Here is a 27,959-nt window from a genome sequence, read left to right as displayed (position 1 = left end):
CGCCTAGATCCCTGTTTGCCAGCAGGTGGCAGAGTTGGCTAGCGAACTCTTCCCTGGCAGGCGTAGGCAGGCAGCTAGCCTTTACCATGGCCGGACTCTGTTTTCCTACTTTGAAGCCCTCCTGAGACTTTGGTCCTGGAAGCTCTTGATGAGCTGGTGACATTTTTTTGCTTCAAGTCAACTCAGCAGAGTTCTACACCTGTGCTGAGGGAACAAAACAGGGTTGTGTGACTACATTGGTGGTCTCACCTAACTTCTCTCAGGGCTGTTTCCCCTGTCACAGAGGAGATAAGGAGTAATCTTTAAATTGTCATGTGAGAGGTTCTGAGAAATCAGTCACTTTAGCTTGTCCTCTCTGAATACGGGAGAGGGTGGTGTTTTACTTTTGGGCAAGGAACGGGCTGCAGCAGTACCCCATAGCATACACTAATATCTCTGCTGCCCCCTTGGCACTCCCAGGGACCTCTGACACTGGGAGTGTCCTTGGTAGGAATCCTAGTTGTGGAAATCTCCAGTCCTCTTCCAAAGAATCGTCAGAGGTCAGGTGTCAGTCGGCCTTACCTCTAAGGGTGAGGGTAGGGGCGGCTGGCCTTGAATTTCATGGGGCGGAGCGGGGGCTAGCCAGTGCTACCTAACAGCACTGTGACCCTGGCCATTCTGCTGCCCAGGTGTTGTCAGTCAGGTAGGCATTAGGGACTTAATGAGCTTTCCGAAGGTGACCTGAAACTGGGATACATTGAAGACTTCTTAACCACCCCCACACACACACACACACACATACACACAGAGACAGAGAGACAGACCATAGGTCACTGTTTAAGGGGGAAAGGAGAGGCCATTCCTCTCACAGCCAGACCTGTATAATGGCCAATCTTCACTGTCAGTTTGACTGGGTTTACATCCATAGAAGAGACACTGAGACACCTCTGGACCTGTCTAGGACATTTCCAGAGGAAGATCCATAGTCTAGTGGCTGCAGTGTGACCAGCTGTCTCAGGTTCCTATTGCTCCAGCTAGACTAGCTCTCATGCCACAGCAGCTGAAGGCCTTCCTAAAACATTTCTGTATTTTTATCATAGCAACCAGAATATGCCCGAGTTTCCTGGAGCCTGGGGTGTGGGGCAGGAGTCACTCAAGGTCTGAGGATGTCTCAAGGAGTGGGTAGACATGGAAGTTATGGGCCCACTCTTACTCCCAGACCTGGAAAGTAGGCAGGCTCTAGAAGACCAACCAGCTCTGGCCTTCTGTAAACCCAGCCCTCTGGAGCAGAGCTGAGCCCCTGCAGAGGAAGGCAGGTTGCAGAGGACCCTGCAGGGTAAGAAGCAGCCACAGGCTCTGAGGTGGGAGAGCTAAAGGAGCTTCTGAGGTGGCTTCCCCAACAGTTGTACTGAGACTCTCAGGGAGCTTAACCACACCCCAGGGATGCTCAGCCTTCCAAGAAACTTAACACCTGGTAAACTCCACTCAGCACAGACATTAAGAATGAGGCTGGTGACCGGCGCCATGCTTTCAGAGCACGTTTAATAAAGTTCTTGGTGGCCTGGCTCTCAAGGTGCCATCCTTTTGGGTGGCCACTGAGAACTCTTCCTGGATGCGAGACTAATGCTCACCATCCCCTCTGACCCTTGCTGGGACCCGTATGTTTGGAAAAGTATCCAGATCCTGCCTGGACTCTGGGATCCTGACAGTCCCCATTTTGGGGTCAGGCTCCTTCTCTATCTGGCACTTGGAGGCAGATGACCCTGCTGGTGGCCTGGCCCAAACTTGAAGCTTCTGGTTTCCTCTGCAGCCTGTGGCCAGCTCTGCAGGAAATGTGAGCAGACATAGACAGACATGTGCCTCTGCTCCTTTCACTCCGGGGCTCTGGTCCCTTTGGTCCCGGCAGTCAAGCTTCCCAGGGTGATGAAGAACTCCTCCATCTCCCTCTGCAGCAGCTGGTTCCTGCGCTCCGCGTCCTCACGTGCTCGCTCCGAGTTCCGGAGCTTGATCTCCAGCATGGCGTACTTCTTCCTCTCCTGGTCCAGCTCCTCTTCCAACCGAGACATCTGCTTCCGCAGGTCAGCACTGCCCTCCTCGATGCTTAAAAATCAAGAAGAGGGGTTTTCAGACTCCAGCTACTGGGTGGGGTACTGTCACAGCAGGAATAGACCAAATCAGGGAGGTGGAGAGGGGGCTGTCGGGAGGGATCTCACAGTCTTGCTCAGTGCTGCAAGCCAATGGGGGCTCCCTTCAGGGAGGCTTCCTTCCTTAGGCTTATGACCCAGAAATGCCACCATAAGGATTCCTGCCCAGCACTGGGACTAGCAGTATCCCTGAGCACTCGCTAGATGTCACCTTTTGTCGCTTCATTCCTGTCAACTGTCCTAGTGAGGGAAAAAAAAAAATCACCTTTTCACTAGTAAGAGGGGCAGAGGTCCCTGACCCATGTTTTTATACTCTTACCCATATCTCCTGCTGCTTTCTATACAGTGCTCAGAGAAAGGTAACCTCCCTTCACCTTAGCAGTGAGCATACTACCAGAAAGGGGACCTCATGGAAGATGGCACTGAGGTCTCACTTGCTTCTCTTCTGTCCCCAGCCCTTCCATGCTATCCTCTCCTTGCTTGGGCCTCCCCTCTCTCTGTACTACGTGAGAGTGACTTTGTCCAGTCTCTTGATGCTAAGCCCTCCTAGTAACCTCCTGGCCTGATCATGAGCATCTCTAACTGAACAGTCCGACGTGGAGCTCCTGGCAGCTTCCTCAAGCCACGCTCTGCCCTGCCTAGTTCTCTCCAATGAGCACCTGCTTTTAGCTCTTCCCCTACAGCCAGCACTAAGACTTATACCAGGTGAGCTCTTCTCAGTTCATCAGAGAGCAAGGCCCACCCAGTCCACCTTCAGAACTCTTTCTGTGCCAAACTCTGTTTCTCCCACCTCTGCTGTTGCCCCCATGGCCCATGCCACCCCATGGGCCTGGACTCCTATTGCTTCTTAATTGGTGCCTACTAAACCTCCAGTAAGCTTTCCAATAGAGAACCAAAGCCCTTGAAACACTCCATCTGCTCCTCCACACTCACTGTCCCCTGAAGAAGGCCAAGCAGTACCCAGGCCTGAAGCCCCTGCCTTACTACCCTGCTCAAGGCTGGCAGAGCTCCAAGGCATGCTCCCCTACCGCCTCCCCCCCCCACACACACCAGGCCTTTCTATCCTCTCCTGAGAAGGCCCCCCCTTCCCTCCCCAGGGCTCCTGTCCTGTATCCACTTCCTAGCGTGTCATGCATTTTGGATGAATCTTGTGTATTGTCTCATCCTGGTACCCCCAAATACAAGTCAGGCCCAGAATTCTGGTGAGTTTGGGACACAGCTCTGTCCCCAGTATCTAGCACAGCATCTATTTGTTTTTCATAAACAAAAGGTTCTCTTAGGGAGATACTGGAAGGGCAGAGACTGGATTACAGGAGGCAGAATGGGTGAGCTCCCTGTATGCCAATAGAGCATATTCCTAGAAGCCTGCTAGATGGGACATGGTACCATAGTCCCCTTCCTTCCTGTGCTGGAGACCATCCTCATACAAACTCTGCTTCCAGGCGGCCCCTGTCAGTTGAAAGTGGCTCAAGGGCCTTCAGTGTTCCCCTCCATTCTTCCCAAGGAGATCCTGTGTGGGTAAGGAGCGTTGTATAACTAGGCTTACTATAGGAACCTGGGATAGGCTGGTTTGCACATTGGGCAGCCTCTGAGCCACTTTCAGTGATATGGTCATTCAAGGCTCTGTTCTCACTGTATCCCAGAGAGCCACCTGGCCCCTGGCTCCTGTTCTACAAACACAAACTGACAGTCTCCCTTGTGGAGGCCTGCCAGCTGATGGGTACACCCACTCCCAACCCCGAATAGGCTAGTGCCATTTTCCAAGGCAGGCAGCCTGGAAGTGGGCTGCTCTGAGCCCCGTCCCCTGCAGCTTTCCACACAGCCAGCATAAGCGTGGTCCTTTACCTTTTCAGGCTCCTCTGATACTCAGTCCTCTGATGACACAGCTCTGCCCTGAGCTCGGCCACCTGGCCCTGGAGAGCCCGGCAGCGACGAACATGGGCCTGTGTGGGGCTGCCTGGGTCATTGGGCTCACTGCTGCCACTGCCCACACATGCCTCATCCAGGCTGTGGCCCAGGTCCGGGGACCGGTGGCCCTCACTGCTACTGGGGAGAGGAGAGGGCTCAAGAGCCCACTCAGTGTGTAAGGAGCTACAGGCAGAAGAGTTGCTGGCCCGGCAGGCTGTACAGCTGCTGACAGAGGCCTCTCGGGAGGACGAGGCCACAGACCATGATGTGCTGGCCACGCTGGCAGTGCTAGAAAAGTGGCTGGATGGTGGCACGTTGTCATAGGTGGAGAGTCTCTGTGCCGAGCCTGTATCTTTAAGGCGGTCCCCCGACGAGGCCCGACGGTGGCTACGAAGAGACGATAGCCCGTTTATGAGCCAGTTCCCACCAGAGGAGATGATGGGTACCTCTAAGGATGAGCTGAACCCTTTGGGGCTCTCTGACCGGGAACCCTGCTGCTGCCGAAAAGAAGACTTCCAGCCAGGCAAAGTGTGCATCTTCTTCCCAGGGCTGGTGGCTGCGGGTCCAGTTTGGCTGCTGAGGTGCGGCGGTGGCGGCGAAGTTCTAGACAGCACTGCTGCAGCTGGCCCATCCAGAGATGAAGTCCTGTGTGTGTGCAAGCCAGGGCTGCCAGGCTCACCCTGGTGATCCCTGGTGACCTCTTCAGAGCCCCACTCTACTGTGCCACGTGGTGAAGCAGGTTCTTCAAGGGAGGTTGCAGCAAAGAGCTGTCCATGTTTGCGGATGAGGACAGTCATCAGATGCTGAACCAGAGACGTGCCTGTGATAAAGGGAGAGGTTGGCTGCAAGTGGCGATACCCATGCCTCTCACACACTGAGGTCTAACTACAGCTCAGCCACAGGATGCCTGGTCCTGCAGGGCACCTCACCTGTGTCTGAATGAGAACCAGCACACCAGCCAGTACCAAGCACAGATAGGACTGTGCCCACCAAGTCCCTGAGCATGGAGGAAGCATAGCACTGCTCACCCTAGGGGGAGGGAGGTGCCATGCACACACACTGCTCACCCTAGGGGGAGGGAGGTGCCATGCACACATGATGCTCATCAAGGCCACAGGATGATGGGTGGCAGGATGCAAGTGGGAAGCCAATAAGTCAGCCCATCCACCATACATGACTCTGAACAGAGTTTACACACACACACACAAAATGCACACACGCATGCATGCATGTACATCCTTTTAAAAAATTACTTATTTGGGAGCTCAGCAGTTAAGAACACTTGGTGTTCTTGTAGAGGACCTGGGTAATTCCCAGCACTCAGATGGGGACTCACAACCATCCATAACTCTAGATCCAGGGGCTCCAATGCCCTCTTCTGACCTCAGCAAACTCCAGGCATGCACATGATACATAGACATACATGCAGACAAAGCACTGATACACATTTAAAGGCTTTATTTTATGTATATGAGTGTTTTGTCTGCATGTGCACCTTTGGGAGAGAAGAGAGCATCAGATCCTATTATAGATGGTTGTGAGCCACCATGTGGTTGCTGGGGATTGAATTCAGGACCTCTGCAAGAACAGACAGTGCATTTAACCACTGAGACATCTCTTCTGCCCTGAAATAAATGTTTTAAGGAAGTATTTACATGAATATTTTGCCAGTATATATTTATGTGCACCACGTGTATGTCTAGTGCCTGTGGAGGTTAGAAGGGAAAGTCCGATCCCCTGAAACCAGAGTTATAAATTGTGAGTTGCCATGTGGGTGCTGGGAACCAAACCTGGGTCATTATCTCCTATAAGTATGTATGGAGATTATATGTAATGTATGTATGTATGTATGTACAGATACATGTGCACAGTGTTGCCCACCCATCATCACTCCATCATCCCTGAGATTCAATGCTCCAAATCTAGGAGCTCGGTGCGGGGCCCAGCAGCAAGGACAGGGTGATGGGAAGGTCTACAGTGCCTATTCTGCAGGCTTGTTCTCTCCAGCTGCCTGCAACCAAATACCAGAGTAGGGAGGTTCACCATGGATGAGAAAGACCATGACCTGGGTGAACAGTATGCTAGTGATCCAGGAAGTACAGAAGGTATTTCTCAACCAGAAAACCGGGCCCTTCTAGAGTGGGCTCTAAGACTGGTATCCAACTTGGGGCCAAAACCAAGTCCAAAATCAGTGCCTCAGGAGTGTCCCCACCAGCTAGATGTGAACATCCTGTGTGGACAGCATGATTCCTGCACTGGCTGTGTTGGGAAGTCTTCTCAAGGGCTTGTGTATTCTTGTTTTCAATCCAGCCTTTCTACATGGGCCCCTGGTGATTCATCTCACCTTGCTTGGCCTGTTTCATCATCTGGGATTCAGGGCAATTATCACACCTAGGCTGGGTATGAGGATGGCACAGGAGGCTGCTTTGGCCCTTTCTCACCTCCTTCCCTTTCTGAGACTTTGTCTCATGTGGTCCAGGCTGCCCTCAAATTCCTGGACTTCAGTCATTCTCCATCTTAGCCTCACCACGTTGCTTTTCAAAAACATCATTGTATTATTACTTATCACAAGAGAGAAATTCCCTGGTGCTTCACGGGTACATCCTCCAGGAACCTAAGACAACCACTTGACTGTGACAGTAAAGCAGAAAACAGTCCATGTGGGCTCAAGGACAAGGACCCCTGCTTCCCAACTGTCCCGTCGTCTCTAACCATTGGCCATCTTAATGTTTTCCAAAGGTTGGCTGCTACCAGCCACAAAGGGGGGGGGTGGAGGGGACGAGATTCTGTCCCTGAAGATGGAGACAACATCTAAGCTATTGATCCCTGGCCTGGCTCTGAGCCCAAAGTCCCCCATCTTTGGACACTGCCAAACCACCTCCCCTTTACCTTCCATGATGGTTACTGGATCCTCTATCTGTGGCCGTAGGATGTTAGGGCCAAAGACAGTTGCCAAGTTCTGGACACTCATCTTGTTGACATCTGAGTGAGCCTGCACTTCATCCAGAAACCTGCCAAAGAGAGAAGCAGCATGTGGTGAAGCAGTGGGTTCTAAACTCCAGTCTGCTATTGAGCTCCAAGCCCCACCTGGCCACCTACCACACCAATACGCCTAACCACACCTCTCAGATATACCCACTATACCATACGAATGATTCTCACATCAGCTAGTCAGCCAGCCAGCCACATACTACATGCTCCGTCCATCCATCAAACTACACCTCTGCTTCCATGCCCCGAACAGCCAAACCCCAGAGATAGCCACATGAAGCCCACCCCATCCCTACCCATTCAGCTCCACTATTCCCAACCACCCACTACGCTATTACGCTACCTCCAATATCCAGTCATATCCCACACCCACCCAGCCTACACCTTCATATATGCATTCCCTCTAGCCACACCCTCCACCCCCAGCCCCCACTACATGGCCCCATCTTTGTGCCCTCGGGCCCCATTCCAGCCCAACACTCAGCCAGGCCTCCCAGGCTTTCCCTAGTTGCTGCGTATGGTCAGCTGTATACACCTGTATCTGATCAAGACTGAGCATCCCCCAGACCTAAGACTATCAAGAGAAACAAAGGCCAAGGGACACGGTTTGGTTATCCCTGGTGCAGAAGACAAATGCCCCAAAAGCTCAGACCCCACCTGGCAGTGGGTGAATGCCATCCCTGCAGGCTCCTACCAGCACCCAGAATGAGGGTACATGAGGGAGTATACCTCCTGAGATATATACCTCATTCAGGGGTATAAACCTGTGGGGAAGGAAAGTGAGAGGTGCCCAGGAGGACAGAGGGCTGGCTGCTTCTGAAACCACTCACTCACTACCTCCTGCAGCTCGGCATTCTTCCGAACCCCTTGCCATCCTGACACTTGGCCCTTCTACACAGTCTTGTCTCTCCAGGGGTGGAGGGAATGAGCGGAGAGCCAGAGCAGGCCAGAGGTGCCCCACCCCGAACAGGCCACTTACTTGCAGATGTATCTGAGCAGGTTGTAGTTGGCCTGCGGAAGGTGGCTCACTTGCTTAGCCAACTCCACGGTCCCCTTGTGAAGAAAGGAGAAGACAGCATTTCAGACACCAGCAGTAAGGCCTCTTCTGAGGACTGTGAGACAGGAGAAGGGAGGTGTGGCCAGTCCCAGATGACCTCCTTCGTGCCTCCAAAGTGTGACTGTGACCTCTCGAGGAGACTGATTTTTCTTTCTAGGAGCTGGGGTGAGGGGTGAGCCTCTGCAAGGCCACAGAGGAATGTCTCGGCTCACTTATCAGGGCACAAATATTTGCCAGATAACAGCTCTCATCTCCCCCCACCCCACCCCCCCACGCAGTCACAGGGAAGGCAAACAGTCTTTTCTGCCGAAGCAGCTCAAAGTTGCAGATGGCCAGGAGGGCAGAGTGAAGGGCAAGGGGCAGACACCCTCTCCCGTCCTGGGAGCTGTCTTGGGAAAGAGGTAACAGGGCTGCTTGGAAGCCTGAGTCTGTGGGGGACGATGGCAGAACAGAAGCACCCACTGTGAAAAGAGAGACCCACGTTCCACCCCCACTTCTACTTCTGTGAGAAATGTCTGAGGACAATTAGAGGGCTACACAGATGTACAGCACTCGGGGATCCCCTTTCTCTGACACAGCAACCTTCCTGTCAGGACTCATGTGCAATTGCTAAGTCCTGACTCCACACGCCCGCTGCCCGGCAGCCTACCCCAGGATGTGTCCCGAGAGGCACTGACCTCCCCCTCGTCCTTGGTGAGCAGCTGGGCGCAGCTGAGGAAGTCCTCATACCTGGCGAAAGGGATGACGGGCTCTGGGAGCTCCCGAAGGTAGAGCTTCAGCAGGGAGGCCACTGTGTGCACGTCTGTGGTGCTGGGATGAAAGGGAGACATGAGTGAGAGCAAGGCCCCAGGCAGCTGCGTGACTAACACAGGGGCTCTACTTAACATGCCCCAGACAGTCCTGGGCTCAGGTTGAGGTGTGTGTGTATAGCTAGCTCCTGGAGCCAGTTGCACCTGCCCCCAGTCAAGGTCAGGCCCAGGCTGCCCACAAGCCCAGTGGGGAGTGTGGCTGAGCTACCAGAAGCTCCAGCTTGGGTTAATTCATCAATTCCACACCACTGGCTCAGAATCTAGCTAGTGTCTGGTCCAACATACGGAGTGAAGGAAAGCGCTCCTTTGTGATCATAGTGTGGGACTTGGAGACCTTCTTTACACACAGTGTGGGACTTGGGAGATGTTCTGCTGCAAAAGCCACAGGGGCAAAGCTGACCCACTCACAACAGTTGCTCTGCATGAAAGGACTTACCTATGACATAGATCAGCTTACAGGAAGCTCTCATGGTACAGCCAAGTCTTTGCTTGGGCTTGCTTAGCTCTTGGCTGAACTGGGGAATCTATATACGAGGGGTGCCATCAGGGCTGACCTTCCTGCAGAGAGTAGGCGGCTGAGCACTGACTGGACAGATGAGAGGTCAGGTCCTTCCCTCTGGATGTCCACAACAGGACTTAGTCTCCACTACTGGCTCAGGGATGCCTCTGCTGAAGTGTGTGTGCGTGTGTGTGTGTGTGTGTGTGTGTGTGTGTGTGTGTGTGTGNGTGTGTGTGTGTGTGTGTGTGTGTGTGTGTGTGTGTGTGTGTGTGTGTTAGGGAAGAGAGGTCAAGGGTATCCCAGGTCAGGCTCACGCCCTCTTTTCCTGTCAATCTGGGCTCTGGCCAATCCTGACCACAGCTGTCTCCTGGGTCCCAGGAGACTTTCCTAGCCCCTGGCTTCAAGCCCCAGCTTAAAGTTCCTCGTAGGAGGCACTGGGAGAAGATGGCCCAGGGACTGGCAGACCTTGGCTATGCCATATGCACCCAAGATCTACACCTGGGGGTGGGGGAGCCTTCCCTGACCTCCCCTCTCTAGCCAAGCATGTGGCTGCTCACTGCCCACAGACTTCTCCTGGGCCACTTTCTCCATCCTCAGGGAGACAGGAAGTGGGACTGATTAAGTGGTAGCCCCTCCCCCTCAAGTCTACAGACCTTCCTGCCTGCATCCCTGCTCAGAGCTCCACCCCCCCCCCATCATCCTTCACCCACAGAGATCCGGTGCTCAGTTGTACCCTTGGCCAATTTTTCCTCACACTCGGGCTCGCTCTGCAGTCCTCCATCCCCACTCACTGATGGTCTCTTCTTGAACGCTTGACTCCAATGTCCCCGAATTCCCTTCCAACACCACTGTGAGTCTACCCCACACACCCCCATCACATTCTCACTAGCACAGAAGAGAGCATTCCAGGGCAATGCCCGGGCCCATCAGCCTGGGTATCTCATAGTGTAAGCTACATGCAGCTGGTGGGCTGAGGCCAGGCCACAGAAAGCCCAGTGGGTCAGCAGACCTGCTCTGGTCAAGTCAGCTGTCTCCATTGCCCATGCCCCATCTGCAACTTCCCATCCTCTCTCCATTTCCAAAAACACCTTCTTGCCCATGCCAACAACAGCACTCATCCGGAATGAAGGCCTTGCCTCTTAACTGTCTCCAGTCCTGAAGAGCACACACACACACACACACACACACCTGGGCCTGAGAGAATGTTACTATGGAGAAAGAATAACTGGGTGAAAGGGGAGTTTTGAGGTAGAGGAAGACCAAGGCCAGAAGCAGTTTCTGTATGTAAGCTATAGCACAAGGAGGTGGGTGGGCAGGGGCTACAGCACCAGGCAGAGTAAGTCTGGGAGAGGGAGCCCCATCATGCAAGCCCAGTTGGTTGGTGTCATGATGGAGGGGCAGCTAGGAGCCACGGCCTGGAAGAAGGGCCTGGTCATGCTGCCAGAGCAGAGATGTAGGTCTGTGGGCCTGAACTCGGGGACAGAAGCCAATCTGAGTCCAGATGGCATCATGCATTAAAACAGGAGGCATGACGAGTCAATGACACTACAGGGTGGGATAGGCTGGAAGGATTGGTACCTTGCCCAGAGACCCCAATGAGCTTGACTATGGTGACGTGAGGTCTGACATCCTTCCAGTAGTATCTAGCCTGCGGCAGTGTATCTGACCCCCAGACCTTTCTTAAAGCCATTGTTCCCAGGCCCTACCAAGGCAGCTCTTGTTTGAGGCAGTCTCTAACTTTGATGCCTACAGAAGAGATGGCATGCGGCTGCAGACATAGAGAGTGACGCACACGTTTCCACAACTGTGGACAGAGTTTCACAAGGAGCCAGGTAAAGGGACTCGTATGCCCTCCCTGAGGAGCCATGGTTAGTCCTGGGCTGCACATCTAATGAAAGGACTGGCCCACTCTGTGTACTTGGGGAGGTCCAGGGCCAAGATGAGCCCTGCAGAGCCTGTCTCCTGGCAAAAGGAGCCTACATCTGAGGGGAGATGTCACAAGAGGCAGAAGCTTTATGGACGTCTGGTTCGGTTTGATGGCTTGATATAAGAACTATACAAAACGGCTCTGTAATGAGACAGCCCACACAACCCCACAGAGAGGCAAGCCCTGCTCCCCCATTCTTAGACTCTGGAGAGAGGATGGTGGTGTCTTCCCCTAGCCATGGGAAGACCTCAGTGGTGAGTAAAGATCCAAAGCGGACAGAAATGACTGTCTTCCCAGAATCTGACTGAGATGGAACTCAGTTGCTTTGCCATCTTGCTATTACAGAAGCTGGGGCTGGGTCAATGGAGGAGGCAGAGCTAAGAGGCATGCTGCAGTTAGCATGGAATCTGAGATACAGCTGTGCCTGGCAGCTAGCGGAGGCCTTCATTCCTCTACCCGGGTCAGGGAAGAGCTGTGGGAACGACCAGATGGCTGGCCTTGTTGGCGGCAGACACCTTCAAGATCAGGGACCAGCTTGATTCTGTGCCCCAGTCTGGGCAGACTGGCTAAACATGCATGAGTCACATGGGCAGCCAACACACCAGGCCCTGCTCAGAGATTCTGGTGTCGGGGGGGAGCCTACCGGAGCCCTATACTGCCCTGCCCCCCAGAGCTCACCTGTCAAACAGCGGCTTCTCCCCACAGTCGAAGGAATCCTGCAGATCCCTCACCAGGTTGGCCTGGCCGGGCATACGGAAGAGCCCCTCTTCACTGAGTCCTCGCTCCCGGATGAAGTCCACACACTGCTCCACCAGCAGAGGTGCCAGCCGGGGACCAAACTTCCGCTCATGGTGCACTGTGTCCTCCAGCCGCTGCCCAAAGATCCCTGGACACAGAAAGGGACGATTCATACTCCCTGGCACTCAGCACAACGGTAGGTGAAGAGTGTCTGGGACAGTGGAAGGCAAAGAATGCTGTGTGTGTGCCAAAGGAGGCTCTTCCCAAGGAGACAGATTGGACACTGGGAGGGCACAGTCAGGTGGCTGGTCAGAGCTGTTAGGGCAGCAGTAGGTGTGGCCTGTGGAACTTGTCCAAGCCAAGAGAGAAGGGCCCTTAGGGAGCATGTGCTTGTACTGTATGGATGAATGAATGAACTCCAGATTGGAAACTATGCCATGCCCAACCACAGGAAAATGAGCAGCTGCCTCATGGGTCAGCCCACTGGGCACTGCTGCACAAGGGAGGGGTCAGAAGGCACAGCTCATAGGACAAGACAGATGGCACACTGACGTGAGAAACACCATCCCTCTCAACGTCATTCCTCACAACGATGCAATGAGCCCTGGGGAGCTAGCTCAGCTCAGTGGGTAAAGCTCGACACACAGGTGTGAGGCCTGAGCTCAGGTCTGTGCACAGCTGGCACACATGTGTGATCCCAGGGCAGGATGGGAAGGTGAAAATGGGACGGTCCCTGAAAACTTACTGGCCAGCTAGCCTGGCATATGCAGCAGTGAGAGACTCTGTCCCTAAGGACACATACCCAAGGTTGTCTTCTATCCTCATATGTGCCCTATCTCACACACACACACACACACAGCAGAGAGAGAGGGGGGGAGGGAGGAAGGGAGGAAGGAGGAGGAAGAGGAAGAGGAGGAGGAAGAGGAGGAGCAGGTCTATGCACTGCTCAGGGTGGAGGAATGAAGCACTGGGCACCACTAGCAGGACCAGGAGATGGTACAGCTGAGACAGACATGCAGTATGGTGGGACTTTCAAAGAACTGAGAAGCGACTGACTGCAAGCAATCCCAGCTCTGGGTAGACACAGAAGTGAAAGGGGGCATGGGCGTGGTGTGTGTATGCACAGGCACAGCAGCTTTGCAAACAGCAACAAAAGATGGTAGGCCATCTACAGCCCATCAATATCCACAATGCATTACCTCTGCACAGCAAGACTCGGTTCTGCCTCACAAAGTCAGGAAATACTGAGAGAGGCTACAACTCGGAAGAATCCAGAAGACACGATGCGAAATAAGACATTCACAAAGGAACAAAAGTTGTGTGACCGCACTGGTAGGACATTCCTACACTGTCACACACAGACAGGGAGTGAACTGGTGGCTGCTGGGGGCGGGGAGGGAGGTGGGCATTCAGTGGCACAGCTTCAAAGCTGAAGGATGGTTTCAGCACCATGTGAACAAGGTTTAAGAAGGGTGGAGCATGGCAGAGTCCCTGAAAAGTCTTAAGAACAAAAACCATAATCGTGAGCAGAATAAATGAGGCCCCAAGTACGCTGTGTATCTTCTTTCACGTGAAGCTATAAACAAGTCAAGTTGGTGTGATGTCAAGCCAGGGCTTAGCTCTTAGTGGGTCTGTGACCAGAGGTGCCTCAGGGTTCCAGCATCCCTGTATCTGAACCTGACACACTCTCCCAGTCACACACACTTTAATAAAGCAAGACCACTGAACAGTGCCCGAATGACTTGTACACTCTCCAGTATGCCAAACCTCGAAAACATTTGGGAGAAAAACAAAACAAAACAAAACAAAACATCAGAAAGGAAAGAATCCAAATATCTAATCAGGACCAGAGTAGGAGAGAAGGCAAAGGAATTCCTGGCTAAGAACACTGAAGATCTGATACATGACAAGACTAGGGGTTTCCTGATAGCCCAGGCAAAGAGTGTAAGGTGCCAAGATCTGTAAAGCTCTCTGCCCAGTGGGTCAGCAGCTGGAAAAACTCTCACTGCCTTAAGCCACAGACAAGGCCATGGTTCTCAACTTTCCAAACGCTGTGACCCTTTAATACAGTGAATTCCTCAGCCTTCCCTAATTCAACAACGGGTCAGCTGCTTCTGTCCATTGGTTGGGTGCAAATATCTGCATCTGACTCTTAGCTGCTTGTTGGGTCTTTCGGGGGCAGTCATGATAAGTCCCTTTTTGTGAGTCCCCATAGCCTCAGTAATAGTGTCAGGTCTTGGAACCTCCCCTTGAGCTGGATCCCACTTTGGGCCTCTCGCTGGACCTTCTTTTCCTCAAGCTCGTCTCCATTTCCATCCTTGTAATCTTTCAGACAGGAACAATTATGGGTCAGAGGTGCGACTGTGGGATGGCCCTTCCTCATTTGATGCCCTGTCTTCCTGCTGGAGGTGGGCTCTATAAGTTCCCTCTCTCTACAGTTGGGCATTTCATCTAAGGTCCCTCTCTTTGAGTCTTGAGAATCTCTCACCTCCCAGGTCTCTGTGCATTCTGGAGGGTCCCCCAACCTCCTATTTCCTGAGGTTGCCTGTTTCCATTCTTTCTGCTGGCCCTCAGGGCTTCAGTCCTTTTCCCTCATCCAATACCAGATCTCTTAAACACTGAACCACCAAACAGACGGAATACACCAGCAGATATGAGGCCCCCTACACACATACAGTAGAGGACTTCCTGTTCATTCAGAGATGATGCACCTAACCTTCAAGAGACTGGAGGCCCCAAAGAGTTTAGAGGTCAAGTGGAGTGGGAAGTGGGGGGCATCCACGTGGAGACAGGGGGTGGGGAGGAGATGTGGGATGTGGAGAAGTCGGAGGGTAGATGGGTGTGGGGAATGGAATATGGAGTGCATGATCTGGGAATTAAGCATATAGATCAGGGAAGAAAGCCTAGGACACATCAGGTGGATACCATCAGTGCCTTAGGAAAAGGTGTATGTGCTTGTATGTGCCATATACACACACATACACACTTTAGGCTTTTGTTTGTACATGTAATCATGTGAGCATGTGTGTGCATGTGGCAAGGACCTAGTCCAGCCCACTCAGTGTGGCTCCAGGAACAGCAAACATCCCAGCTGTTCTGCCACCACTGTCCATATCGGAATGGAGGCGGAGGGACCAGCAGCAGTGGGTCCCATGGACATCTGGGTCACGGCAGAGGAAGCAGAGGACAAGAGGGAAACCTGCCTCTTCTGGGCCTCAGCAGGTTAGTCCCCTAACCCAGGGGAAGGCACTGAGCCTGGAGCCCAGGGACAAGCTGGCTACGTGGGCAGCTCAAAGCAGGACTGACTCAGGAGGCCTTGAGTCACCTCTAATAGTGTCCCAGCCTTTGGGGTTAGAGCTGGCTGGGCTCAGGACACAGAGATTCAGCTAATTTCCTCTCACTGAGAACTCAGTCACCCGCACGCAGGGCCTCAAATGCATGAGCTTACCTCCTGTCACGCTGGAAACATTTTTCAATTTTGCTTTTTTTTCTCCACCTGCCCCTCTTTGTTTTGAGGTGCTCACACTAGGCAAGCTTTCTAGAACTGAACTACACCCCAGCTCTTGAGTTTCTCTTGAAATAATCCACGCTTACGTTAGTGACAGGCCTAAGTTCCAGAAAGTCGAGAGTGGCAGGGCACTCCGTGGTAGCTGTTGTCCCTTTGACAGAAACCCCCTGCCAACAATCCTCTGCAGTGTTCAGTATTCCTTACTGCCCCCTACCCCACCTTGGCTGCTTCAGGCTTTGGGGCAGTCATTTGCCTCTCCTGCTTTAAGTCTCTGAGTAAAGACTTTCCCAAATGACACCAGAGTCTGGCTAAGTGGGGATGGGGACCTGGCTCACAAAGGGAAGCCATGGGAAGCTGTGTCTGGTGTAACCAGGAGCACCATTACTTCAAATGTGCAAGGAATAGAACATACAGAGGAAGTGCCCATGAACAAAGTGTCCCCCAGTGGGGCACGGGCTAGCTTGGCATAACCCTTGCCTCCTCCCATCCACTCAGAGAGACCTTCCATTCAGTGAGACTCACTTCCCAACTGTCTCCAGTGTCAACACACACACACACACACACACACACACACACACACACACGCACGCACACACACGGGGGGGTGGGGTGGGGAGGGAGGGAGGATGGGCCTTCTCTCTCCACCACACCTCCACCCCGGGGTCACAGCAGTGGGAAAACATTGCTTTCTTTGGGGCAGAGGAGAAGGAGTGAGTGTGAAGGACAAACACCATGCAGTGTTCTCCTGTCCTAAGTCACTGCACTCAGCTCCTGACTGACGGCCACCTTCAGGAAGATATGACACTCACAAAGCTCAGGGAATCCAACCAGCTTCCTTCTTGCTCCCTGAGCCCTATGCTCAGGATACCTGTCATCTGTCTCTTACTGTGCGCTTGTGCCTGGCCCTGTTCTAAGAACAGAAGGTCCCCTATCCCTCCCAAGGAGGCTAACCCCGATCCCCAGCAAAACTGCAGACAACACCATCCCCTAAGCAGACCATGATCTAAGTGTATAGACGGAGGGTTTCCGCCCCAGATGTATAAACTGAGCACGGGACTGTTCCAAGGTGCGGGTGAGGGGAAGATTTTTACTGTGTACATGAGGGAGAGTAGGGCCAGAGGCATCTGGAGGAGTCCAAATCAGGAAGAGAGAGCGGCAGACAGAACACGGCCAGCAGACTGGGCGGGGCCATCAGAGGAGACAGGGAGGGGACGGGGAGGATAAGGAGAGAGCAAGACAGTAAGAAAAACAGAGTGTGGGCAAAGGAGACCAAGAAAGACAGGTAGGAGCAGAAGACAAAAGAAAAAGCATAACTGAGGAGCGGGTTGTGAGGAACTGAGAAGCTGTGGAAGGGAAGCCATGAGCTTGAGACGTTTAGGGTAGGGAGAGGGCTGAGAAGAACCCGGATGCCAGCACGGACTGTGTTAAGGAGCATTTGTGATACCTCGGGAGCCTGGAGGCCAGCATGTCTGCTGGCACTCTACTAGGTTCCACAGACAGCCATCTGTCCCAGGTTCTTTGGATCCAGACTAAGTAGTTGCCAAAACAGAACAATTTCAACGCTGTACTGGAATGACAGTTATGTGGATGTCCCCGCTCCTCATATCCCTCCCCTTTCTGTACTTGAACACTTTCATGTCAAAGAAGCAACTACTCCAATTGCCAGTGCTAGTCTTGTGCTTGGCGCCATTGTTGAATGAAGTAAAGGCTATGTGAACACCAGCACTATCACACCATGACAACTGATCTGACAGATGGGTGACATACACAGAACAGACACCCCAAAACGATGATTCATACCCCAGGTGGGAATCGGGTGGGAGGGCTCAAGATTTCATCACAATCCACAATCTAAAACTTAGGAGCTATTTGTTTCTGGAATTTTCCACTTAGTATATTCAGGCAGTAGGTGGTCAGTCACTGGACACTGGAAACCGAGAAAGTAAAACTGGATTTGTGGGTGCTACCGTGCTGAAAAGCCTCAGGGCAGCCCTCAGACGGAGAGCATGCCCCCAACGGAGGTCTTCACTGTACAAACCAGGCTGGGCAGCAAGCTCTGCCCTGCTGCCCCCCCCCCACCAACCAGCCCATGGGCACAGCACCTAGACAAGCCCACCAGTGCACACGGCACCCAGTCTTGCTGGGTCTGGTCTGTGACAGCCCCTCTCAACCCCTGCCTCCCAGAAAAGCCTTCTGAACATTCTCACTGTCCCCAAATAGGGCAGCAGTCCAGCAGTGGGAAAGCCACAAAGTCCTGGCACTTCAGAACAGAAGAGGTTTGAGAAGGTGGTGACAGAGTAAACATGTTAAGTATGAGGTAAGGAATTGTGGGGAGGGGAGTCAGTGGAGTAGCTCTGATGGAGGACACCTGGTGTCCGAGGGTGAGATCGAGGAGAGGAGACGAAGGGTCACATGAGCACTGACCCCAGACACCATGAGGTGGGGGCACAAGCAGGCCAGTAATAAGACCACAGAGATATAGGCTGGGGGCACACATTTGGCCGAAACAGTGGACTACAACCTCTCCATCTTCAGAGTGAGATCTGTCTTCACAGACTGCCCTGAGGCCCAAGATGGACCCACACTCCCAGGGCATCCCCTCCTTGACTGGACTTAGGAAAGGAAAAACCCAGACCTCATTCCGGCTCAGCCTTCTGAGTCTTCCGTGCCAGCTGCCCCACTCTGCGCCGTGCTGTAGACAAGCCATGTGCAGGCCTCAGGCAGCCTCCATTCCCAGAGGCTCTGCCCTTTGCTATCTTTGCCACAGTTCCCCTGGTAGGCTCTGTGAACTCCCAAAGCCCTCCTGGCAAGTCTCAGAGGGGAACTGTGCCAAGAACCAGTTCTGGTAGGCTTGTCATGTAGCTGGAAACCCAGCCAGTATGTGGTTTCTTGAGGGCCTGGCCTACACTCGTCACCCAAGTGCCTGCTCTGCCAACGGAGAGGAAGCTGGCAGAGGTGCCTTTCCTCGGGATGAACCCACAGCCACGGCTTCTGCACTGACAGCTGCTCCCTCTAGCCTGGCTTACATGCCTCCAGTGAGCACTTCTCAGAAATCCAGGCAGGAGTGGAAGTCACAGATCCTGCCACTGCTCAGAGATCATTCTAGAAGACCCTGGAGGCAGCCCTCAACCTTCCTGCCAAGTCCTGGGGCTATGAATTTTTTTGTTTTGGTTTGGTTTGGTTTTGGTTTTTTGAGACAGGGTTTCTCTGTGTAGCCCTGGCTGTCCTGGAACTCACTTTGTAGACCAGGCTGGCCTCGAACTCAGAAATCCACCTGCCTCTGCTGGGATTAAAGGCGTGCACCACCGCATCCAGTGGGGCTATGAATGTTAACACAGGGCACCTAGTGGTTTTCTCCTGACCCTCAAGGGAAGCCCTGGAGGAAAGTGGGGGTTGATTCTGCCACAGCAAGAATGGGAGGCTACTGGGATTCCCTCCTGGATCTGGTCCCAGGGCTGAGGCAGCAGATCGGCTTGGCCACTGTCTGCCTCTGGCTCTACCCAGTGGAGAGCAGGCCACAATCAGGGGTAAGGCGCAATGAGAAAACAATTCTCCAGAGGTTTACAAAGAGCCTTCCCTTGCTCTTTGGTACACTCCCATCTGCAACCCACCATACACCCACTTTGAACACCCACTTCGCCTTTGACAGGACTACCGACTGCCCCTCTTTCAGGCCCTGCCTACTGATAGTCTCAGCTTGAGAAGGGATTGAAAAACCCTTCTAACTTGCTCCCAGAATGGCCTGGAAAACCACCACAGGTTAAGGCCATAGAGGATGGGGTTGCCCAACGCTAGCCAGGCCCAGGACATACTGATTCCCTCCTCTGTATGGTGGCTTTCCAAAGGCTTCCAACTGGATTTGGAGTCAGAGCCTGGGATCCACTTCCTGCTAGGTCTCAGAGCAGAAGAGAATGAGGAGGATCTTTAGCAAATTGCTAGTCTGTTTCCTAGTCTCTTCACACAGGTCGGACCCCTGACAGGAGAAGGGATGGGGGATCGCCCGGTCCTCTTCCCACTGACACAAACAGCAGGTACATGGCTCTCCAGCCCTTTAAGGAACCATCTCAGATCCCCGACTCCCACGATGCAGCCACCCTCCCGCAAGGCCCGTGAGCCCCGCGTCCCCAGGTCCCGCACCCCGTCGAGCCCCTACCTGGGGCGGCGGGTGCACAGCAGGCGGGCAGGCGGCAGGGCGGCCGGGGGCAGGCGCGGCAGCTCGAGAAAGCCCGCGCGGCCGGCATCAGGCCCATGGCGCGCCCGGGTGCGGCGGCGCGGCGGCGGCAGGAATGCCCGGCACGCGCACAGGTAGCGTCTTGCCCGCCGCCCGCCCGGCCTGAGCCGCCCAGGGCTGGACCTGGGGCGAGGGCGGGAGGATCGAGTGCCTGGGATACTTCCTGCCAGGCAGCTCCCAGCGCTGGGAGCTCCCGAGTTCACAGCAGCTCTCCACGCGATCACTTCCTTCTAGCTGGGGACCCCCTTCAGGAACACCCACGCAGGCCAAAGCCCAGCGGAGGCACGAGCTCTAGGTGGTGCAAGGGAGGCCAGAGAGGATTGGGCAACTGGGTCTGAGTCAACCTGCGAGCAGGGCATTGATGCTCCACCTAAAGCAACAGTGGCGTGGAGGGCTCCACATCCCAGGCCTTCCAGGTCTCGGACCTCTTTGGAACGGGTACCCCTACACGGTTCTCTCTCTCTCTCTCTCTTTCGTTCTCTCTCTCTCTCTCTCTCTCTCTCTCTCTCTCTCTCTCTCTCTTCAAGAGAGGTTATGCGATTTGTCTGAGGTCTCTTAGCTGGGAAGTGATAGAGATCATTCCTCAAGTGTCTGTCTACGAAGTCTGACTTCTCCCGGTCCCTTCGGGAGAAGAGTCTACAGCGTTATGTTTCCGAGTGGCACGCAGGGCCAGCCTACACCTGAAGGCAGAAGCAGAGCTGGAAGATCTCTCTGGCATGGAGAGGAGGAAGAAGGCCATGAGCCTGGGGGGGGATGGGGCCGCCCTTGAAGCGAGGTGTGCAGGGGACAAGTCACTTTATTTGCTCACATTTAGTAGGCTCTCACTTGGTGTAAAGACCAAGGGAAAAAGTTTAGGGCTGCTCCAAGAACCAACATACACAACCCACTGCAATATTTTTAAGAACACCCCTTGAACCAGGTGTCTTGGCACGTGTACACGCCTTTAATCCCAGCACTTGGGAGGCAGAGGTGGGTGGATCTCTGTGAGTTCCAGGCCAGCCTAATCTACTAACTGAGTTCTAGGACAGCCTGGACTACATAGAGAGACCCCCCATCTCAAAACCTAACCAAAACAAAACACAAACCCTAGTACAAAAATCCATAATGATCGAACTACCAAACTGGTAAATAAAGGCAGGCCGAGTCGGTCTCAGACACGTCCTGTCTTTATTTCACATGGGCGATTTTGATGTCCGTGTCTCGTCTTGGAACCTGTGACTGCCTCACCTTACACAGCCAGAGCTGCTCAGTAGGTAAAAGCCTGCTAAGGGTGGACAGACGGTCACAGACTACCAAGGGACCCAGGATGCTTGAACCATAAGAGGAAGAAGAGATAAGACATTGACATGGCAGTGTAAAGGGTAGGGGCATATTCTCCTTCCCTTGGTCCTGGGGGGAAGCCCATGCTCCCATTAATTTTTGGCTGTGGGACACCGAGACTCTTAGTCCAGGCCCTGAAGCTAAGTGTAGGGCTAAAGTTCTCCATCCAAGAGTGTGTCTAATCCGAAGTGTTCAGTTTCTCTCCTCACATTACTATGAATCTGGGATGGGTGGAGGCGCCTACCTACTCATCTTGGGTAGGTAGGTAGGTGCCCACTTGCTTTCTCCTCTCTGAGCCTCAGTTTCCCCATCTGAGTTAGACCTAAGTGAGTGGAGGTTTGCAGCGGCCTCCTGCCTACGAGTTCTCACCAGCCCTGCTTCCCTGAGCTCTAGTCTGTTGGGTTAGGAGCACCCTTGGGGGCAGGGTTGGAAAGCTGAGACTGGTCACAAGGATGGTTCTTTTCCATGAGCATCCTGGTAGTAGGCGGGCTATTCGGCTTGGGTGGGCATCTCTGAACTGTGTGTAGAAGTGCTGAGCTCCAAGGAGCCCAGTGAGGAAAGGCAGGTCGATAAGACTACACAACAAGGGGGGGATGGAAAACAGGATGGTGGGAAGGAGAGAGAGAGAGAGAGGGAGAGAGAGAGAGAGAGAGAGAGAGAGAGAGAGAGAGAGAGAGAGAGAGAGAGAGAGAGAGAGAGAGAGAGAGAGCAGAGCAGGGTGTGTGTGGTGGGGAACTCCCAGATAAAGCAGTTACTGCGGCCTCCGCTCCCCTGGCAGACAGCCCAATGTCCTGGCTCTGCTGAGCCTGGAGCAATGGCTGCCACCTTTCTCCCCTGACTTGAGGACCCCAGATCACAGGCTCCTGGAGCTCTTTTAGGGGAGAGGCCTTCAGGACTGCTGGGAAGGAGCCCCCAGGACACTGTGAAGCAGTCCTTAAACCCCGCAGATGCCTGCTCTGCCTTGTGTCAGCCTGACCAGGATTCCAGGCCTGTAGGGGACTCTCCACCTGTCACCCTAACCTTCCTGTCTCTCTAGAAGGGGCAGACAGAATCAGAACCAGGTTCAAGGGTCCAAGGGTCGGAAGCCCAGGCTCAGGCCCACTGGCCTGCCAGGTTGACATTCACTGGAACTGGAAATAAGACTGTCTCCTTGAATCTCCTTCCCATGGAGGCTGAGATGTGGAGCGGATGGTGCTGAGAAGTGGTTCCCAGCCTTCCTGACCCCTCCTCCCTTAGCTGCCTATACAGACTCACAGGTGGCTCAGACCCAGAGGTGTCTAGACAGAGCCAAACTCTCCCTGTCCGTCAGCCTGCTCCACGCTGCCTCCGCTTCCCCTGCTGCTGCTAACCTCTGTCCTTGCTCACCTCTGTCCTTGCTCAGCCGGACTCCCGGAGTCAATGTCTGCGCCCCACCCCCTTCTTCCACTCACATCCTGGAGATCTCACCACTGCTAGTTTCTGGACAGAGTTGCAGCCTGCTCAGTTCACCGGCCAGACCCGGAGGAGAGCTGCACTCTGGCATTGGATAGTCAAACGGGTTTGGTCCTCCCCTCAGGCCTGTCCAGGGTGCAGCCTGAGGTCCCCTCAACACTGAAGGTCAGATCATCACAATCCCTGACCTAGAACTCACCAGTGCTTGTCTCTTCTCACTCCAAGTAGAAGCCCATATCCCGGGTGGGAGGTGGAGGCGGGGGTGTGCTCCCACCTCCTGACTCAGCCAGTGCTCCCACCTCCTGACTCAGCCAGTGCTCCCACCTCTGCCAGGGATAAGGCTGGGATCTGGTTGGCTATGGCCTTGCAACACTTTGTTTAAACAATGAGACGCCACTTTACACCCACAACTACTACCGTTATGGCTATTAGCAAAACAGAAACAAAAGCTTCTAAGAAGCAAGGGGGACCCGCCTCTCCCTGGGCACCTAACAGGTATAAGCACTGCCATCGTCACTGTTGGCACGAATGCCAAGTTCCTTGGTTTAGACTTAAGCATTTTTTCTGATGTCCATTTCCCTGAAAATAAACAAAGAGGCCAGGAGTCGGGAAGTTGAGTACCTGGCAACTGCTGGGCTCTTGTGTTGTCCTTGTCGCCTTGATCGAGAGGACTATAGGTCACATGCCAGAGCAGCTACCCTCATGCCAGCACCAGCTGTTGGCTGTCACGAACACTCCCTGAGTGCTTTGAGCCAACTAGGCCACAAACTATAGCTGATTGTCCTGGCCCCTGAAGGCCTAGCCCCACCCAGAGCTGCTTGAGACAGTGTGAGGTCGATTTTGCAACCAGGAACTTTCAGGAACCATTTCCACCTTGGACAGAAGGGGTGCACTCCCCACCTCCACCCCAGGGGTGAGAACACTGTGACTAGTAGCCAGGCCATGATTGGTCCAAAACATAAGGCTCAATGCCTGTGGTTGGTGCAAGAAGCTGGGACGTAATGGACCAAAAGAATGTTCTAAAGACTCCTTGAAGTGTATAAGCAGGCTGCTAGGACTGGGAGTTGGCTGGAAGACAATTCCTCCCTCCGCTGCTCCGTTCTGCTGTAAGGTCTCAGCTGCTCCATCCTCCATCTCATCCAAAGCTTGATCCTACAATCGCATACCCCCTGTACACCATACTGATACAGGATGCTGCTGGTCCTGTGCTGATCACACCCTGGTGTAAGGGCACCTGTACCTCAGTAGCCCTAACCCACCCCTGTGGGTACACGCACGCTTCTGCAACCCTCCAGTGCTGAACGCTGTTCTTACAAAGGTACCCCAGTCATTCTGGAAGAAGGCACTGACAACCGTAGACACAGGTGAAGAGTTCAGTGTGGTCTGGGCACAAGAGGAAGGGGGGGGGTAAACACAGACAGCCACCAAGCATAGAGCTAATAAAACGCTGCCAGGAGCCTGAGGGAGAGCCTACAGTCCGAGGTCATCACAGAGTTCAGAGAGCCAAGAATGCTTCTACATAAGGTTTACATGGGGACACTAACCCTTGGAAAGGTTAGCTTTCCAATGCCTTAGGCCAGCACAGGCTCTATAACAGGACGCCACTTGTCTCTGCTTCTGCCTGCGTATTGCCAGCGCTAGCTGCTGTCAGACACGGAGGGAAACAAAGACAGCCAGGGGCCAGCATTTGAAGGGCTTCCTTGCTTGTGCACAGTTTCTAGTCAAGCAGAGGAAAGGTCCCCAGCCAGCTGTTGGGTGACAATTAGGGTAGGAAGAAATATGAACTCTTACATACATCATTACCCATGGGAATGCTTGGCACAGCCACTGTGGAAGAAGGGCATGGTGTTTCCTCAAAAACTTAACCACGAGCCTAACAGTTTCGCCTCTGGGTGTGGACCCAGGAGGACGAACGCAAGCATTTGAAGGGCTGTTCATGCAACATTGCTAAGGCTGGACTCTGGAATGTCACCCACTGGCTCATGTTTTGAGTGCTCACACCTTGGCTGTCAGTACTGTTTTGGGGGTGGGGCTTGACTGGCAGAAGGCCAGCAGGGGAGGGCTTCCAAAGTTTCTTCCAGCCAGCCCTCTGGTTTCCACACTGTTTCCTGCTTCGATGAGGAATCTCTAGCACATGCTCCAAAGCCATCAATCCCACCATGCCTTCCCTCCAAGATGGACTGAAACTTTGGGGTCCAAAACCCGAAATGAACCTTTCTCCCTTGTTTCTGTCAAGTGTTTTGGTCTCAATAAAAAGTAACTTTTATAACCATGTTCACAGCAGTACTATGCAAAACCCAAAAGGTGGAACTAGCCTAGAATGAATGAATGAATGAATGAACGAATGAACGAACGAACTGAGGGAAGGAGCACTTAATGGAGTATTATTCTGAGAATGGGAAGAGTATAGAGCAGTGGGGGATGGGAGAGAGAAATTGAGATTCTGCAGCTGGTGAGACGGTTCAGTGGTTAAATTCCCAATACCCACATCAGACAATTCACAGCTGCCTGTAACTGTAGCTTCAAGCGACCTGGCACTCTTCTGGACCACTCAGGCACCTGTACTTACATGTACATGTACATACATACCCTATACACTTACCCAAGATACCTGGAGTAGGCACATTCAGAGAATGAGCAAGCAGGATGAAGTTGCCAAAAGCTGGGAGGGAGGAGGCAGTGGGACATTTGTTTAGTGGATGCAGAGTTTCATTTTGGGAAGATAAAATTCTGGAATTGGATAGTGCTTGAGTTAGTCTGCAAATGCCATAAATACGGGGCTGTAAAACCCTGCTGCACCTAACTCTCCTGGAAGAACTGTGCACATGTGTCTACATGGGACCTGCCTCCCAGGGGAAATGCTGGTCCCTGTGTGCCTCAGCAGTGACTCTGCCAGATACCTCTAAGCAACTTCCCCACTGATACATGCAAGATTTGGGTGACATGTAGATGTAACGTGTGGTGGATTCACAGGTCTTGGTGACCAGTGAGCTAAAAGCCCACTCACCAAGCTCACAGGCTATGAGAGTTGCTTCTTTGCAAAGTGCCCATTCGAGCCATGCTCATTTCCTACTGGGTCATCTCTTCCTGAGCTGGGAATCACATGGTAGGTTCGAATACTACAGACACATGCTCCCTAATCCATCCTCTTCTTTCCAGCCTTTTGACTGACTCTTACAGAACACATGTCCTTTGGTCTATGCAGTGCAGATTATTTCTTTTTTCTCTCTGTGAGTTCCCTCTGATGTTCACAACCTCTCATGAACCACAGACCAAATGTGCAGTGTCTGCTGTGGACCCTGCTCTGTCCCTTGGCTTCGCTTTCAATGTCCTGGCACAAAAGGAGGGCCTTTGTGGCTACAGAGGCTGTCTCTGGGTGGTTCTGGTCTTCCCAGGCTACTAAATGGTCTGTGGGTCAAGCCAGCTGCAATCATGAGGTTGCCCCAGTGAGGCTCCAGAGAATAATCTTAACTTCTAACATTACATTTGCTCTTCTGCACAGGGGTTGGCAGCTTGGTGAAGGAGATCAAGCAGGACATAGCCAGCCATAAAAGAGGAGAACGGGCCAGGTAAGAGGCGTAGATAACAAGACATGTCAGATCCGGATATGGGCTTGGAACTCCCAAAGGCAGGGATCTGTTCCTGCCTGACAGATACTATATATAGGGAGAGAGGATGTTCACACCATGGCTAGAACTACCCTGCTGGAAGGCTCTGGGCCTCCATGGTCAGCAGGGACTTGGGCCTTCCTTCCCCTACCCCCCAGCATGGCAACACTATCAAGAATACTCTGAAGATGACGTCAGACAGACATCAACCTATAAAGTCAGCCACGTGTCTGCAGTCCGCACTCCCTTCTTTCCTCCAGGACTAGGCCTGGGCAAAAGGTCAGAATGTTCTGCACCTGGCTACCCCAGTCAACTTCCCATCACTGATTGCCCCATCCTGTCCCAGTCTGCTATGGCCATGCAACCCACTTCTTACATGATGACTAAGACTTTCAATCTAAGCCAAGCCAGATGGCGGTAGCGTGTGCCTTTAATCCCAGCACTCAGGAGGCACAGGTTGGCAGATTTCTGAGTTCGAGGCCAGCCTGGTCTACAGAGTGAGTTCCAGGACAGTCAGGGCTACACAGAGAAGCTCTGTCTTGAAAACCACACCAACAAGATCAATCTAAGGCAAGTCTCATCTATCTCCTGCTTACAGCTATACCTGGGGCTCCATTGCATTCACGATGAAGTCTAAATACTGTCTGCCATGCCCCACAGCCCTAGATCACCTGGGCCCTCCCTCTGTCTTCCTCTTCACACCCCCAGTCCTTTTGCTGTGCTGCAACTCTCACCCGTAAGCACCTTCAGATGTGTGTGTCTTGTCTGTCTTGTCTATAGATGCCTGGGGCACACAGTGAGTCACGGGGGTTAGGGGCACCACCTGCTTTGTTCACCCCTGAATTCTGGAGTGCCTGGCTATGTACCAGGTATCTGGTACAATCACTGAATGCTTTGAATGAACATTAAGTTCAAGATCAAGGATGGGAAGTGGGCATGGCGGTCAGGGTTGGGTTTCAGTGTGTCAGGGAGGCCTAGGGAAAGGGAAGGGAAAAGACAGACACACTGGGTGTGAGCACAGGAGCAGGGTGTGATCCCCCTGTGCCCTGTGAGAAGACAATTCATCATTTGTCAGGGTGTCTGGAAGCAAGGAGATAAGCAAGCAAAGGCCACAGAACTCTATCAGGCGACTTGAGTCCCCTGGCCAAGGGGCTAAGCACCAGGTGGGAGGCATGACTTCAAGAACAGTAACAGAGGGACCAGGCTGCCATCAGACATGCAGGATGAACCCAGCAAGTCCCAAGTGAGAGGGAACTTGTGGGCGTGAGGCAAGAGGGCAAGATTACCTGCAGACAAGGGTTTTACAGGGTGGACATGCGAGCTACGGGAAGTACCTCCGCCCAGCGGGGCCCAGATGACACGGCGGATGGCCTGCACCCAGTCCTCCATATCCCGCTGGGAGCTGGCCATGAGCAGGAGCGCCTCCGGGTTGGCTGGCACCTTCTCCCGCTCTGTGGCACCACCTGCGAGACAGGGAGACAAGGCTTACTTCAGGGTTCCAATGCAGGACAGCACAGCAGGTCCCCTCCTGGGAGCTCAGCTCTTGCTTCCCCTTTGCATCCGGTCTCTCTTCACAGGAGGGCACTTGCTGGTTTTTCTTCTCTCCCTTGCCCTCACGTCAGGGTGTTTTTCTGTGTGTGTTTGTTCCCGTATCAAACCAGAAAATCATCAAACGCATCACAGGACATTATGAGGGGACACGCCCACCCTAGGGCAACTCGGAGAAGTTCAGTCTCTACTGAAGCTTCAGTGTGTTTTGCTGAAATCAGTTACCCACTGTGTGTAATACTGACTGTGTGCTCTACCCTC

The 27,959-nt window shown here is 53.3% G+C and overlaps 1 protein-coding gene and 1 long non-coding RNA gene across 5 annotated transcripts in view; one reads left to right on the top strand and one right to left on the bottom strand.

The window, feature by feature from the left end:
- The first annotated feature begins 1,098 nt into the window (after positions 1-1,098).
- Positions 1,099-5,484, top strand: LOC110325465. Its single transcript, XR_002380743.2, has 3 exons — positions 1,099-2,057; positions 3,977-5,074; positions 5,114-5,484. It is a non-coding gene; the product is annotated as an uncharacterized LOC110325465 (long non-coding RNA).
- The window catches only part of Arhgap22 (Rho GTPase activating protein 22), a 152,496-nt gene continuing 126,032 nt past the window's right edge, over positions 1,496-27,959 (bottom strand). For 2 of the 4 annotated variants that reach the window (XM_029541873.1, XM_029541874.1), the window contains exons 5-11: positions 27,485-27,613; positions 11,993-12,200; positions 8,757-8,889; positions 8,002-8,075; positions 6,921-7,042; positions 3,969-4,851; positions 1,496-2,079 (exon numbers count right to left, since the gene is read on the bottom strand). In XM_029541873.1, coding sequence (XP_029397733.1) covers positions 1,851-2,079; positions 3,969-4,851; positions 6,921-7,042; positions 8,002-8,075; positions 8,757-8,889; positions 11,993-12,200; positions 27,485-27,613 — 1,778 coding nt within the window. In that variant the 3' untranslated portion in view covers positions 1,496-1,850. Of the gene's footprint in view, positions 2,080-3,968; positions 4,852-6,920; positions 7,043-8,001; positions 8,076-8,756; positions 8,890-11,992; positions 12,201-27,484; positions 27,614-27,959 lie in introns of those variants that run through there. The other 2 variants (XM_029541875.1, XM_029541877.1) reach the window with 2 other exon arrangements.

Source organism: Mus pahari, chromosome 8 (assembly GCF_900095145.1).
Source record: "Mus pahari chromosome 8, PAHARI_EIJ_v1.1, whole genome shotgun sequence".
Lineage (NCBI taxonomy): Eukaryota > Metazoa > Chordata > Mammalia > Rodentia > Muridae > Mus > Mus pahari.
The sequence above is the reverse complement of the archived record's forward strand: the minus strand, read 5'-3'. Positions and strand labels throughout refer to the sequence as shown.